Source organism: Bidens hawaiensis, unplaced genomic scaffold (genome assembly GCF_021521415.1).
Source record: "Bidens hawaiensis isolate Kalapana, Puna unplaced genomic scaffold, B.hawaiensis_p1.1 tig00030215_1, whole genome shotgun sequence".
NCBI lineage: Eukaryota > Viridiplantae > Streptophyta > Magnoliopsida > Asterales > Asteraceae > Bidens > Bidens hawaiensis.
The window spans coordinates 102,928-117,573 of record NW_027495027.1 but is presented as its reverse complement, the minus strand read 5'-3'; the positions used below and the strand labels follow the sequence as shown (position 1 = coordinate 117,573).

At 35.9% G+C, this 14,646-nt stretch overlaps 1 protein-coding gene and 1 pseudogene across 2 annotated transcripts; one reads left to right on the top strand and one right to left on the bottom strand.

Annotated features, from left to right (window-relative positions):
* The first annotated feature begins 4,046 nt into the window (after positions 1–4,046).
* LOC143580068 (pentatricopeptide repeat-containing protein At2g20540 pseudogene) lies at positions 4,047–5,691 on the top strand (annotated as a pseudogene). Its single transcript, XR_013143578.1, has 2 exons — positions 4,047–5,594; positions 5,670–5,691. The product of XR_013143578.1 is annotated as a pentatricopeptide repeat-containing protein At2g20540 pseudogene (transcript).
* Positions 5,692–6,272: 581 nt separating this feature from the next.
* Positions 6,273–14,102, bottom strand: LOC143580066 (protein SUPPRESSOR OF GENE SILENCING 3-like). Its single transcript, XM_077063199.1, has 6 exons — positions 14,031–14,102; positions 10,880–11,554; positions 8,494–8,788; positions 7,689–7,933; positions 7,500–7,612; positions 6,273–6,450 (listed from the first exon to the last, which is right to left on the bottom strand). The coding sequence occupies exons 2-6, from the start codon at positions 11,552–11,554 to the stop codon at positions 6,273–6,275; spliced, it is 1,506 nt and encodes a 501-aa protein (XP_076919314.1). The 5' UTR covers positions 14,031–14,102.
* Between the last annotated feature and the right edge of the window lie 544 nt (positions 14,103–14,646).

Genomic DNA, 14,646 nt, shown 5'->3' with positions numbered 1-14,646 from the left:
TTTGTTTAGTTTATGGCTCGTTGGTTTTCAGTTTTGTGAATCAACATTCCCAACATTAGGGGGAGATATAAAAGCAGTTGAAAAAGGAATAAGTATGAACGAATTATCATTGATCCTCAAAGTAAATTACGTGAAAAAAATTTCAAATGATAATTCACTGAAAAATTAGTAAATCAATTACCAGATGGGTTCACTGACCTACGTAGAGTGACTAAGTCACATAAATCAACTGCTTATGCTCCAATTAATATAAGCGTCCCGGAAGGACAACCATACATTGGTAATGACTAGCAAGTCTAGGGCACGCCTGAAGCGTGAGACTAGTCGATTCCAAAAAATAATGATTCCTCGAAAATCGGAGCAAGTAATGAAGATGGTCATGTTGAGGTACAGCAAAATGGTTTACTGAAAGACATTAGACATGATGGTTCGAGAAGAACCTTAGGTACCTGAAAACAAAGAGCGCTCAGTATATTGTATTATATCATGTCTACAAAGATATATGGAATCGAAATAAAGTCGACGTCGCTATACTTATATATATATATATATATATATATATATATATATATAATTAGCGCTTGAAATGATGATGATAATGACGAGGATCAAGATTTAAGATCTGCCTATGAATAAAACATATTAATGATTGGCCAAAATTGAAAGACGCAAGTAAGGCAGAATTAAAATTCTCAAGAGAGATGAAAAGTTTTCGGACCAGCAGTCCATACAACTGAAGTTGTAAAATAATGTTGGACATAAGCGGGCCTTTTTATGGCGAATCTTGTGAAAATCAAATTAAGTGATATAAGGCAAAATTGATGGTAAAAGGATTTTGCAAAGACCCATGATTAATTATGAGGAGACACATTCTCCAATGGTGGAAGTAATGACTTTCCGATAACTAAATAGTCTAGTAATACAAAGAGAGAATTTAATGTGTCTAATAAATATTGTGATTCAGTTGATCCTGAAAGTTTACATGAAAGTCTATTAAGGATTTGAATTATCAAATCATGTAAATTATGTTCTTGAGAACACTATGACTCATGTTGTATACATATTCATATTTGAATACGTTATGATTACTTTATATGTTAAATATAGCTGGAACTCCTGAAGAGTTCCTAACACGTGAATGCTTAAAAGGTTAATTGAAACATCTTAAGAATGTAATTCTTGTGCACCAATAAGCATACATAGAAGAAATTGTATCTAATGGTTATCATATCTTAATAAACAAAGAAATGTACAATATGGGTTTTGATATATGATATATAAATTGATTTGTCAAATAAGCAAGTTCATGTAACAAAACTCATGAGGAGTGAATGCATATCAATAATTGGTTAAGATGGAAATAATTTGTGATGGATTGAAAACGCCTAAGCATCGGCATGAAAGCATCAATAAATGTTCTACAAGGTTAAGATATTGCATATGGACTAAATAGTCGGATTCAGCGTGGTACGTACAATTAGAAAATATTTTGATAAAGAGAGAGATATGTTGGATGTAATTAACCATACTTTTATCAAAATTTTACTCTTAAAATTTCATATAATCACAGTTTACAGTGATGATGTATACATCATCGAGAGAAACTGAAGAACTTTTAGAAGGAAAATTTTTGAAATACCTTGATATGATGTGATTATTGCTCGACCTGCAGTTCGAGTATATGTGTAATTATATGTTTATCAATCCATCAAAGTGCATCTAAAAGATGTTGAGGACATTTTACCAAAGACAAGATTCATTCTTTGAGTATGTTAAGGGATGTCCAACAATGCACTCTAATATCATTTCCTACCCGAATATGAACTATTATTAGTTTGGAAATACCACAATTAAATGCATAAGTGCATTATATCGTATTGTTAGCTATATATGCTTATTATTTTCTTTATTTATATTTATCAGCATGTGTCTAGCTAGGAGACATCGGAATGGGTTAAAACATATATTTCAGGTATGAAAGATATGCGTTTATATTTTACTAACCCATCAAAACAAGTGTTGTTAGTCTTGTCATGCAAAGAAACACAACAGAGTATCAATACAATAGTATATGGTTACGAGATGACACGACATAAGTTTTCAAGTAAAGATCATGCAACACTGTTCAACTTAACAATTCGCATGTCAAGGGACAAAGGCACAAATGATTGAGTACAAAAGTTTTGAAGCTTTCACAGAAGATCGATATTTAACATTTTAACGGATATATAAATCAGGGGGAGACAATACGCACTGCACTCTTTTTCCCTTAGCTATGGTTTTGTCCCACTAGGTTTTCCTAACAAGGTTTTTAATGAGGCGGCGTCTCCAACCGTATTAAGTTGATAACCAAGGGGGAGTGTTATAAATATATTTTATTGTGGTTATCAATATCTAATATAGATTAGGTTTCTTCTTCAAGTTATCTTCTCCTATATATACATCTTATTTACCTCACTGTAATACATACCTAATGAATAAAATCCCTCTCTTTCTCCATACATCTCTTTGTCATATTGTTTCAGCTATTAGGCTTGTTTCACAACACAAATTCTAAATAAAAACTTATTATTTTTTTGTCCTTTTCTAATACGTATCTATCAAAAAAAACATGTAATACAATTAAGCACTTGCGGCTACCATTGTTACACTATTTTGTTAACACTCACCGCTAAATTATTAAAGCCTAAACAACATTCACACGTTCATAAGTTACTATAAGACGAGAACCTATGAACATCGACGACACCTGCTAAACAGATATACATATTGTTCTTCTAAATTAATTAAAAACAATCATGCAATTGTACGTCCTAGTTATCCACTCTTACTTGTGAGCAAGTTACGTAACTATAATGATTTGTCTAAACCATTTTAACCTATATAATAACACGAACCTCTAACCGTATTCCCGCCATCTTCAAGTATAATGATTTGTCAAAACCATTTTTAACGTATATGACAACGATTTAAGACCGGACCGGTTCTGTCAGTACGACCGGTTGAACCGGAATTCAATCTCAAACTGATCCGGTTCATGCAATTCACTCGTTTCTTAAAAGAACTTGCCGATTCAAAGTAGTTCATCAGCCCGACCGGAAAACCGGTCTGGTTGAACAGGCGTGCTTTGGGAAAAAAGTATATATATATATTTTTGGAAAATTGGAAATAAATAATCTCACCTTTTATGTATTAGCCGATGATAATCCCACTTTTAAAAATCACTAGCAACAGTCCCACCTTTTAACTATTTTTGTCTCACTAATCCTTCGTTAAAAAAATACTTAACGTCGTTATGTTTTTTCCCTAGTTTCAAACCGATGTTTTAGGTCTTTTGATCGGAAGAACGATACGAGTCGACCGATGTAAAACTTATCTTGAAATGGTGATCCAAACGACGAAACAATGTTTCAATTTGGGTGCTTAATTTTCAATTAACAAAAATCAAGCCATTTGAATCACTATTTCGAAATAAGTTTTACATCAGTCGACTCATATCGTTTTTCCAATCAAAAGCCCTAAAAAACGGTTTGAAACTAGGGAAAAAACATAACGACGTTAAGTATTTTTTAACGGAAGATCAGTGAGAAAAAAATAGTTAAAAGATGAGACCATTGCTAGTGATTTTTAAATGTGGGAAGTTGTGGAGCTACTTACCCGTGTTCAGCGGGTCATGCATAGTAACATTATGATTCCAAGATCAGCAAATATAGTTTTTAAAAGATTGGGTTTTGCAATTCAAAAGGGGGAAGCGGCGCAGCTTGTTGTTCGCTTGCCTTCTGTTTCTATGCAATCTAATATTAAATGAAAAAAAAATGTGGGATTATTATCGGCCAATACATAAAAAGTGGGATTATTTATTTCTAATTTTCCTATATTTTTTTATTTTAACATTTCTTCAGTCATGGCTGTTATTTTGGAGACAAAAGTTGTTTGACTGGTCGCACCAGTGAAATGGTTGCTTGTTCGGTTTGTTATCCGATCCGGTTATGAAAACACTTTTATATAATAACACGAACCTCAAACCACATTCCCGCCATCTTCAAATGATTCGAAAAACCGTTAAACCCTATTCCACCTTCACCATCAAAACCCTCTCAGAAACCTGCAAAACCCTAACCCAATTCAAACAACTCCACGCCCATTTACTCAAATCCCATCAATTCCGCAACACATTCATATTCAACACCATCATCCAATCCTACACTGACCACAAACACCCAATTACCGCCATTTTATCTTACACCCAGATGCTAAATTTTGGTCTAGTCACCAACAATTACACATACCCACCATTAATTAAAGCCTGTTCAAGTCCAATTGTTGCTAATTGGAACTCAATTGGGTGGTCTGTTCATGTACATGTGTTGAAGCTAGGGTTTTCGGGTGATCGGTTTGTTGGAAGTGCGTTGATCGAGTTTTATTCGGGGGGTTTGGAGATTGAGAGTGCACGGAAGGTGTTCGATGAAATGCCGGTGAAGGATGTTGTTATATGGACCGGGTTGTTGGATGGGTATGGGAAGGTTGAAGATGTTGAGAGTGCACGGAAGTTGTTCGATGAAATGCCTGAGAGAACCGTGGTGTCGTGGAGCGCGATCATGGCGGCGTATTCGCGGGTTAGTGAGTTTAACGAGGTGGTGGTGTTGTTTATGAGGATGCAGGAAGCGGGTGTGAGAGCGAATGAGTCGGTTCTTGTGACGGTTGTTACCGCGTGTGCGCATCTTGGTGCGCTTGCGCAAGGAGCGTGGGTGCATTTGTATGCGAAAAGACGTGATCTTGACTCGAATCCGATCTTGGCGACCGCGTTGGTTGACATGTATTCGAAATGCGGGTATCCTGATTTAGCGTTATCGGTTTTCGAGACCATTTTGGTAAAGGATACGGGAGCTTGGAACGCGATAATATCCGGTTTGACGATGAACGGTGAAGCACGAAAGTCGATAGAGTTGTTGAACCGAATGGCGTCGATTAAGATAAAACCGAGTGAGGCTACGTTTGTGGCGATACTCACGGCTTGCACGCATACGAAAATGGTCAACGAAGGGGTCGAGTTGTTTGACCAAATGGGTCGGGTTTATGGAGTTGAGCCGCGGTTTGAGCATTACGCGTGTATGGTTGATCTTTTTGCAAGATCCGGGATGTTACACGAAGCGGTTGAGTTTGCGGAGGGGAGAATGGGCGGGTTTGGTGACGTGGATGCGAACGTGTGGGGGGCTTTGTTAAGCGCGTGTCGGGTTTATGGAAATGTGGAGGTTGGAAGTAAGGTGTGGAAGAAGTTGGTTGATATGAAGGTGGTTGATTATGGTGTTTATGTTATGTATTATAATATGTTTAAGGAAGCTGGTTGGAAACAAGAGGCTGAAGAGGTTAGGAAGATGATTGTGGAGTCCGGGATGAAGAAGACGCCGGGGTGTAGTGTGATTGAGGTTGATGGTGCGGTTAAGGAGTTTGTTTCGGGTGAAACTGGTCAGCCGTGGTCGATGGAAGTGCGTAAAGTGGTTGATTCGTTGTTTAGTGTGGCTCGTGTTGTTGAGTTGGACTGAAGATTCGTCGTTTTTGGTGGCGGTTGTCGAGTTTTGTTGTGGGAATAGCAAGTGGCTCGTGTTGTTGAGTTGGACTGAAGATTCGTCGTTTTTGGTGGCGGTTGTCGAGTTTTGTTGTGGGAATAGCAAGTATTTCTTTGTGAGAGATATGCAGTTTTGGAAGATGAGAATGATATAAGTTGAGCTTATTCTTCGGGTATAAATGAGCCGAGCGGCTGATATACCATTTGAGATCATTAAAAGCTCGAAATGAGTGGAGCTTAAACAAGCAAGAGCCGAAACCGATCAATCGAGTTCAAGCTTATAAAACTATTCATTATTTAATAACTTGAGCCTGCACTTTTAGTAGAGTTTTACTAAGCTTGTGAGCCTATGCAGATTTTCATTATTTACATAAATATAAATTTTTTTATTATTATGATATACAGCATCTGTAAATAATAACAAAGTTTCGTAACTATTTTACGCTAAGACTAGTTTTTGTAGCATAATCTTCGCATTTTATTTTACGCTAAGTTTAGTTTTCGTAGCATAATCTTTAACATTCCATACGAACATGAAACCCGAAAAGCATCCATAAAACTTGAGGCAAACATGTCCAACACACACGCTAAACAAGAAAGTAAACGAGTCAGATAAAGCTAAATGAGTCGAGTTCTTACCTACATACATCCTAAATAACCAACTACTTAAATCGATCATGATCAGTTAACTAGATAGTTATGATGGTTAGTTTTTCACCAACTCGTCCAGTTTTGCATTGAACTTTTCCGCCATCCCAGCCTCTTCTTTCACATGCTTATTCTTCATTTCAGCCATTTCCTTTTCATGCGAAATCATCATCTTCTCTCTTTCTTCCTCCATTTCTTTCGTCTCCGGTTTCATGTTATTTTCGGCCTTCTCCTTCCTAATCAGTTTCATAAAAATCAACATATCAGAAACAGTTTTTAAAATGTTTAAAATATTATGTAAAACGTGTATTCGGTTCTTGAAGTTTTCTACTGAAGATTGGTTCTATGTTGAACGTCCTTCTATACACACATATGCGTGTAATTTTAAATAGAGAACTGTATAAACACTTGTAGGTCATGCTTTAAAGATAGAGTAAAAGAGACGAATATACAGTTACATAATAACTAGTTAAAGCAATAGATAAAAATGTTTATACAGTTCTCGCAGTCTCTACTTAAACCAAACGACCCAGTAAGGCTATACCTACAAACACACACACAGGCACACACACATATAGATATAGATGCACAAAACAAAAGTACTAAGTAGGTGATTGAACTTGAGTATTGAAACTAATTATCTGATTATTTCAAGGTAAAAAAAATTAGTTTTTAGTGGTTTGGATTAACAGACTCGATATCTGATTATAAAATAACTTGAGATCAAATGATCTGGTTTTACCAGATGTAATATAACCGATTATGTAAAAGACTAATTGCCTACTTTAGAATAATTTAGATTAGGGATGAGATCCGTACCCATACCTGCTACCAAGAAAACCAATACCGAATTTCTGGAAAAGTGGGTACCGCATGCCATACCGAATTTATCGGTACGGTACAGCTTCGGAACCGGAACTCATTACAAAGTGTTCGAGTCTATATGGTACCGGCACAGAAAATGCCAATACTGAATTTTTGTAAAAGTGGGTACCGGTACTCGGTACCAATTGGTGCTTTTACTTCCATTTTACAAGCCTTTTTCTACTTTTTTTTTCACAAATGTCTTCTTTTTTGTGCATATTTCTCTTACTTTCTTAAGCAATCACAATTTTCCAAACACTTATAATTACTAGTTTAAAATTTTATATCCTTGAAATATAGGTTCATCTTCTTGTTTCTAATTAAAGGATGCTTTAAGTAGCATTAGAATTATATTACCACAACCATCACAGTTTCCATGAAAAATAAGAAATAGTTAGAAAAGCCAAAACAAGCAAATTACCTCAAGTTAGCATCTGCAATCACGCCAGATTTCCCAGTTTGTTTCTTCTGTGCATCTCTAGCATCTTGAATCACTTTCAACTGATCCTTAAAGAACTTTTCTTGAGCATCCATCTAACAAAAAAAAACATATAACGCAAATCAACAATTTTCAAATTTATATTAATATTCAAGAAAGATATTAACCTACCTCTTCTTTGTTTTGCTCATGATACATATGTGATCTCTGCCTGACAATTTTGTTCTCTTCTTCATGTTCCCTAAGTTTCTGAGATAATAAACCGAACGCGTCTTCAAGTGCTTTGAAACTTCGTTCTTGTTGAGCAATCTTTTTCTTGTACCACAATAGCTCTTGGCTGTCCTTGCTCATTTTCTTTAACTCCTTAACAACCTTTTCTTGGTATGATGTCAATTCATATTTCAACTTTAGTTTTCCTAAACAAAAACAATTAAATGCATATTAAATACTTAAATAACAATTCATATAGGTTGAATATGCTTAATTACCCCAACTCACAATTGTAGGCTTGTAAAGAACCAAACGAATTGAGCATGTTTTACCGAACAGGGTTTTCTTGTTTGTGTTCGATTGTTAAGAAAATGCACGTTCGTGTTCGTTTATATTTGTTAATTAAGAGTATAGTGAACGATCCACGAACGAACATAACTGAACTGATGAACTTGAACACACTAACTGAGCAAAAACCAATTAAAAGTAAATGTGAACAACAATGGTTGGCCGGTTGGGCATAAAAAGTTATTAGAAAACTAGAGTAAATTGTAATGAGCCTAAAGTATTGAATATATTAATGACACGTAAACGAACACAAACAAAAGTAAACTAACGAACACAAACAGATTTAAATAACCTAAATGTATATGAACAGTTACAAACATAAATGAGCAAACGAGACATGTGTTCATATTCGTTCATTAAATAACATAAAGTCATAAACAAACTGATCATGAACAGTTCATTGAACAAGAGTGCATACCGGGTGAGTGTTGGTTGAAGATATCCAAGTCTTGTTGTGTAGCCAAGAAGCCATACAACTGTCGTTTACCATCAGGAGTGAATAAATTTGGTTGGTGATTCCAAGCATTTCTATCTAATCCTTGACGATTAAAGTGATTGTTTAAACGTTCAGCGTTTAAACATCCGACTGCTGACGTGTCAAATATCAACACACTCATCCCCAAGTGCCCTTCAGGCCCGAATGAGCTTCGGGCTCTCATTGCTTCATAAGACTCAAAATAATCAAGAAGCTCTTGTGGTCTCATTCCAATCCACTGATAATAACAAATTGAAATAAGTGATAACCAAGTTTTTTAACAGTTTTCATAATTCTTTTCTTACAATTATTCCTTATTTGCTTCACCTATAAACGAACCAAACAAACAAGAACAAAGCATGTTCATGTTCATTTGTATAACTTTAGTGGAGCAAACAATCGAACATGAACAGTTATAGGAACAGGGTTTTCTTGTTCATGTTTATTCACTAAGAAAATGAGCATGTTTGTGTTCGTTTGTTAACTGCATAAACTTGAACACAGATGAGCAAATATAAGTAAGCTAATATCAATTACAAGTAAAAGTGAACAACAATGTATCGGACCTAAAAAATTAGTAAAACTAGAGTAAAATGTAAACGCCCTGCTTGCGGTGCGCACATATAATGTATATATGTGTGAACCCACGGGTGGGCAAAAGTGACATTGCACTAATTTTGACGTTATTTTACTAATCTCGTGAAAATAACGTTAAAAGTGGCGGAAGGTTAATCAGGCATCATGTGGTGGCGTTGATAGCCGAAAGACAAGTGTACATGCACCGATCAGCCGGTGTCCCGATGATTGAGTGTTATGTGCCTTATGTCCAAGGCTTGTTGCAAAACTACTATCGAGCCGGGGGTCTCACCGGAAGCAGCCTCTCTATCCCTATGGGGTAGAGGTAAGGTTGCCTACATCTTACCCTCCTCAGACCCTACCATAGCTTTGCTATTGGCGGGATATACTGAGTACGATGATGATGATGATGATAGAGTAAAATGTAACCGGCCTACAGCATTAAAATGAACATATTAACGAACGAACTTAAACAAACCTAAACTAACAAACTTAAACGAGCATAAATGAAAGAACATAAACAAATTTAAATGAGCGAACATTCATGAATATAAATGAACGACCCACACATAGAGACATCTGTTCATTTTGTTCCTTTATTATATAAACGAACTTCTTGCCGACCGATTCATTGAACGTTCAGTTCGTATTTGATTATTTGTGTTGGAAGAACAATTGATAACAAGAACAAAGAACACAGAATTTTGGTGGACAAAGAAACCGTCCTTTTCTGATTTTTATTAAAACTGAAAGTGCAATACTAAAAACAATAAATCAAATTGCCTTATTTATAGGCTGCTAATACTTGAAGAACAAGTATCCTAATTTAACTCAAACTCAAATTAAACCTATGACTCAAACTCTAATTACCAGCTATCTTTATCTAAATAGACTCTATTATAATAAAAAATACTTTAATAAAAGACAATTATACCCCTTCAAATTAAACCATCGATCCATAAACAAATCTGGATTAATTCTTCATTCACCCCCTTAATCCTGATTTTCTCCTCCAAGATCCACCATTCCGAGCAACTCTCTCATCTCAGCGAACTTTATTTTCGGTAAGGCTTTCGTTAAAATATCTGCCCGCTGCACTTTTCCACTGATGTGTTCCACTTTTAACTTCTCCTTCAATGCACTCTCGAATGAAAAGGATACGAGTACTTACATGTTTGCTCCTTTTGTGAAAAACTGGATTTTTCAACAATGCGATAGCTGACACGTTATCTACTCGAAGTAGCACTTCTTTCGGTTCCTGACCTGTTAACTCGCTTAACAAACCTCTCAACCATAAAGCATGTTGAGCTGCAGCTGCGGCTGCCATAAACTCAGATTCACGAGGAAAGTGCAACCCTACATTGTTTTTGTGAATACCATGACACAATGTCTTTACCGTAGTAGAACGCCATCCCGGTTGTACTTCTGCCATCACACTGATCAGTACCATGGCTGCTGCCATAAACTCAGATTTATTGTTTTTAGTATTGCACTTTCAGTTTTAATAAAAATCAGAAAAGGACGGTTTCTTTGTCCACCAAAATTCTGTGTTCTTTGTTCTTGTTATCGATTGTTCTTCCAACAATTTGGACACCAGATAATTAAAAATAATATCTTGATTTCTTGAACACTCAAAAGAACATATTGATACATTTGACAAAATACATAAACCAAAGCCGATTCTTTAACAAATAGATTGAAATTGCACATTTAACCAAAAGCCCTATAAAAAGCATAATAATAACAAATATACCTTCCCAGTTTCATCCTGCTCAAGCTGTGTGTTCATAACAATCACCATCGGTGGCCAGACAATTTCACAATCTTCAAACTCTTTATCAAGTCCTTTCAATTGACCATATGTTTCACCAGATGGTACCATCACAGCACCTCTTCTACACAACTCTTCGTCCAAAATCTCAGCAAAATCTCTGTGAAGCTTCGGTCTTCGTGTCCCTTTAGTTTTCACATGCGTAACAAAAGCTTTCATACCCTTATACCAGTAAATCGAACCAGGACCATTCCTGCAAGCTGGACAATGCCACTGTCTAGCAGGCTCAACGATTTCGCCAGCAGTCAAACCATCTAAAGTTTGAAAAAGTTTAGCTAACCACGGGTTCTTTTTACGTGAATCATGACTCTTTTGACTGTCATCTGAATCATAACCATCACTTACTAGCTCATCTTCAGAACCAGTACCAGAACCATCAATCTCTTCATCATTTGTATCACCAAATTCTCCAACATTATCACCTGATCCACCGTTTGTGTTAGCAGCAGATTGACTCCATGTAGCCCAATTACGTCTACTTCCATCTCCAGGTATGTACCCCTCTGACATAGCCTCCCAGTCGTTAATTCGGCCTGAATTCAGGCTCATGTCACTCAAGCCCTGATTCAACTGATCAGCATCTGTGACTGAAGTCATCTGCATGCGTTCAAAGTTCAAATGCAGTTAATTATGTCACTGAAGGTTTTCGATAGGGATGCAAACGATCCGAGCCTCGCGAGCTACTCGAGCTCAGATCAAAAAAATATAGGGGTGTAAAGGAGTCAACCGCTCATGAACTACTTGATATCAGCTCGCAAAAAACTTGAATCAAGCCAAGCTTAAAAAAGCTCGATTCAAGCTCGAGCTAGCTTGCAAGCCTAAATGAGCCAGGGTATTTAGATAAATTTAATTCAATATATATTAATTTAATACTTTTTATTATATGTAAAATTATGATTAAAATAACTAAATAACATAATATATGTTATACATATTTTTAAATAAAAAATATAAAATAATTAATAGATAATAAATAGGTCGAGCCCAAGCCAAGCTCGAGTTCTTTGTGAGTTAAACGCCAAGCTCAAGCCTAGTCAAGCTCGTATCATATAAACCCCTATAATAAAAATCTCGAAAAAAGCAAAGCTTTTTCGAGTCCGAGCCGAGCCCGAGCCTCAACCAAAGCTCATTTAGTTATCAAGCCCGAGTTCGAGCCTTGTAAAGGAAGCTCTTTAAGCCTTAACTAGCCTTGTGTATTTTTAAGTTTTACCTCTTTTTGACTTCTATATATTAATTTCATACTGCACAACCAAGCTCGAGTCGAGCTTATGCTCATTTAAACTTTTTCTCACAATATATAAAAATAAGTAAAAACGTGTGTAAATTTATTAATAAATATTAAACTAGCCAAGTCCGAGCTTGAAAAAACAACTCACAAGCCAAGCTCAAGCTTTAAAAAAGTTGCTCGAAACAACTAAGTCAAGCTCAGACTCAGGCTCTGGTAAGTCAAACAAGCCGAGCTTACGCTCATTTAAGGTTCTTCTCATTTCTCAAAATTTATAAAAATAAGTAAAAACGTATGTAATTAATTAATAAACAATAAACTAGCCAAGTCCGAGCTTGAAAAAACAACTCACAAGCCGAGCTCGAGCTTTAAAAAGGAGCTGGAAACAAGCTGAGCTCGAGCTTTAAAAAAAGAGCTCAAAACAAGCCAAGCGTAAGCTTTAAAAAAGAGCTCTGAAACGAGTCGGGCTCTAGTAAGTCAAAACGAGCCAAGCATATACTCATTTAAGATTCTTCTCAAAATATATAACAAGTAAAAACATATCTAAATTAACTAATAAATAACAAACTTGCGAGGCCAAGCTTGAAAAAACAACTCACCAGCCGAACTCAAGCTTCAAAAAAAAGAGCTCACAACAAGCCGATCTCGAGTTTTAAAAAAATAGCTCGAAACGAACCCAGCTGTATTAAGTCAAAACAAGCCGAGCTTACGCTCATTTAAGAATCTTCTCAAAATATATAAGAATAAATAAAAAACATATGTAAATTATTAATTAATAAACAATAAACTAAACAAATCCGAGGTTGAAAAAGCAACTCACGAGCCGAGCTCGAGCTTTAAAAAGAGAGCTAAAAACAAGCCGAGATCAAGCTTTTTAAAAAGAGCTCAAAACAAGCCGATCTTGAGTGTTAATAAAATAGCTCGAAACGAACCTAGCTGTAGTAAGTCAAAATGAGCCGAGCTTACGCTCATTTAAGAATCTTCTCAATATATATTACAATAAGTAAAAAACGTATGTAAATTAATTAATAAACAATAAACCAACCAAGTCCGAGCTTGGAAAAACAACTCACATGCCGAACTCAAGCTTCAAAAAAAGAGCTCAAAACAAGCCCAGCTCAAGCTTTAAAAAAGAGCTCAAAAACAAGCCGAGCTCGACTTAAAAAAAAAAAGAGCTCAAAACAAGCCGAGCTCAAGCTTTAAAAAATAGCTCGAAACGAGCCGAGCTCAAGCTTTAAAAACAGAGCTCGAGTTTAAAAAGAAGCACAAAACAAGCCGAGCTCGAGTTTTAAAAAAAGAGCTCAAAACAAGCCGAGCTCAAGCTATAAAAAATAGCTTGAAACGAGCCGAGCTCAAGCTTTAAAAAAAGAGCTCGAAAGGAGCCAAGCTCGAGTTTAAAAAAGAGCACAAAACAAGCCAAGCTCAAGTTTAAAAAAAAAGAGCTCAAACAAGCCGAGCTCAAGTTTAAAAAAAAAAGAGCTCAAACAAGCCGAGCTCGAGCCGAGCCGAGCTCGATTATGATCTTAAATGAAGCTACAGATGATAATATGATATATTATGGTTTTACATTCAGATTATGAACTCATCTGCATGTGTTTAAAGTTCAAACGCTGTTAATTATATTACTAAAGGTTTCCAAAACCCTAATTTAACAATAAACTTAACAATAAGATAAAAAAAATGCATAAATGAACTTAATAGTGTTCGATTATGATGTTAAATGAAGTTACAGATGGTTAATTAGGGTTTTATCGTCTCGTAATTAGATTTTAATAATAATAATAATAAACGGTGACAAAATGCAGGCGATTAAGAGGTAAATAAATAGACGACGGTCAAAGTGATTACCTGAAACCGATACGACGGTCAAACGGCGGCGGAAACACGAGTCCGGCGTGTGAAATAGTGAGAGTGAAAGTGGAGTGGAATAATAATAAATAATATGGCGGAGGACACCTGCCTTACCTTGTGAGGAAATGACAAGTTTACCCCAACGGATCGGTACGGTGGTACCGGTAACAAAACTGTATCAAATATCGTTCTGAATGTATTGGCTAGGTATTGGTACGGTGTTGGTATTTTGGTACGATTACGATACATGCTTTGAAACTGTTTTGTTTTTTTATATAATATTCATTGATTGTATCAAATTCATTCGTGACTATGAGTGATCAAAAAAACTAGTATCGTATTAAATCATTTGTAATCAAGAAACTTAATGCCAAAAGGCCTGAAACCGAAACGTATCGGAGCCCAAAACCGTATCAGTTTATAAAGAAATACGAGAAAGAAAGCAAGGTATTGTTACCGGTATTTGATACTCAAGGAAAACTCTGCATATTTCAGTCATTACCTGATTCTGAAATACTGAAAAAGTATTTGTATCGAGGCTATATTTACCGAATACTGAAATCGATAAAGGCTGGTATCGAAAACGAATAGGCTAGATTGAGACGAGTACTGA

What these genes read in the sequence shown, in the direction of transcription:
- LOC143580066 (XM_077063199.1), bottom strand. Translation starts at nt 11,554, where the DNA reads ATGACTTCAGTCACAGATGCTGATCAGTTGAATCAGGGCTTGAGTGAC. An exon ending in AGCAGGATGAAACTGGGAAG is followed by an intron (nt 8,789 to 10,879) that starts GTATATTTGTTA and finishes TGTTATTATCAG; the next exon opens with TGGATTGGAATGAGACCACA. An exon ending in ATGAGCAAAACAAAGAAGAG is followed by an intron (nt 7,613 to 7,688) that starts GTAGGTTAATAT and finishes TTTTTTTGTTAG; the next exon opens with ATGGATGCTCAAGAAAAGTT.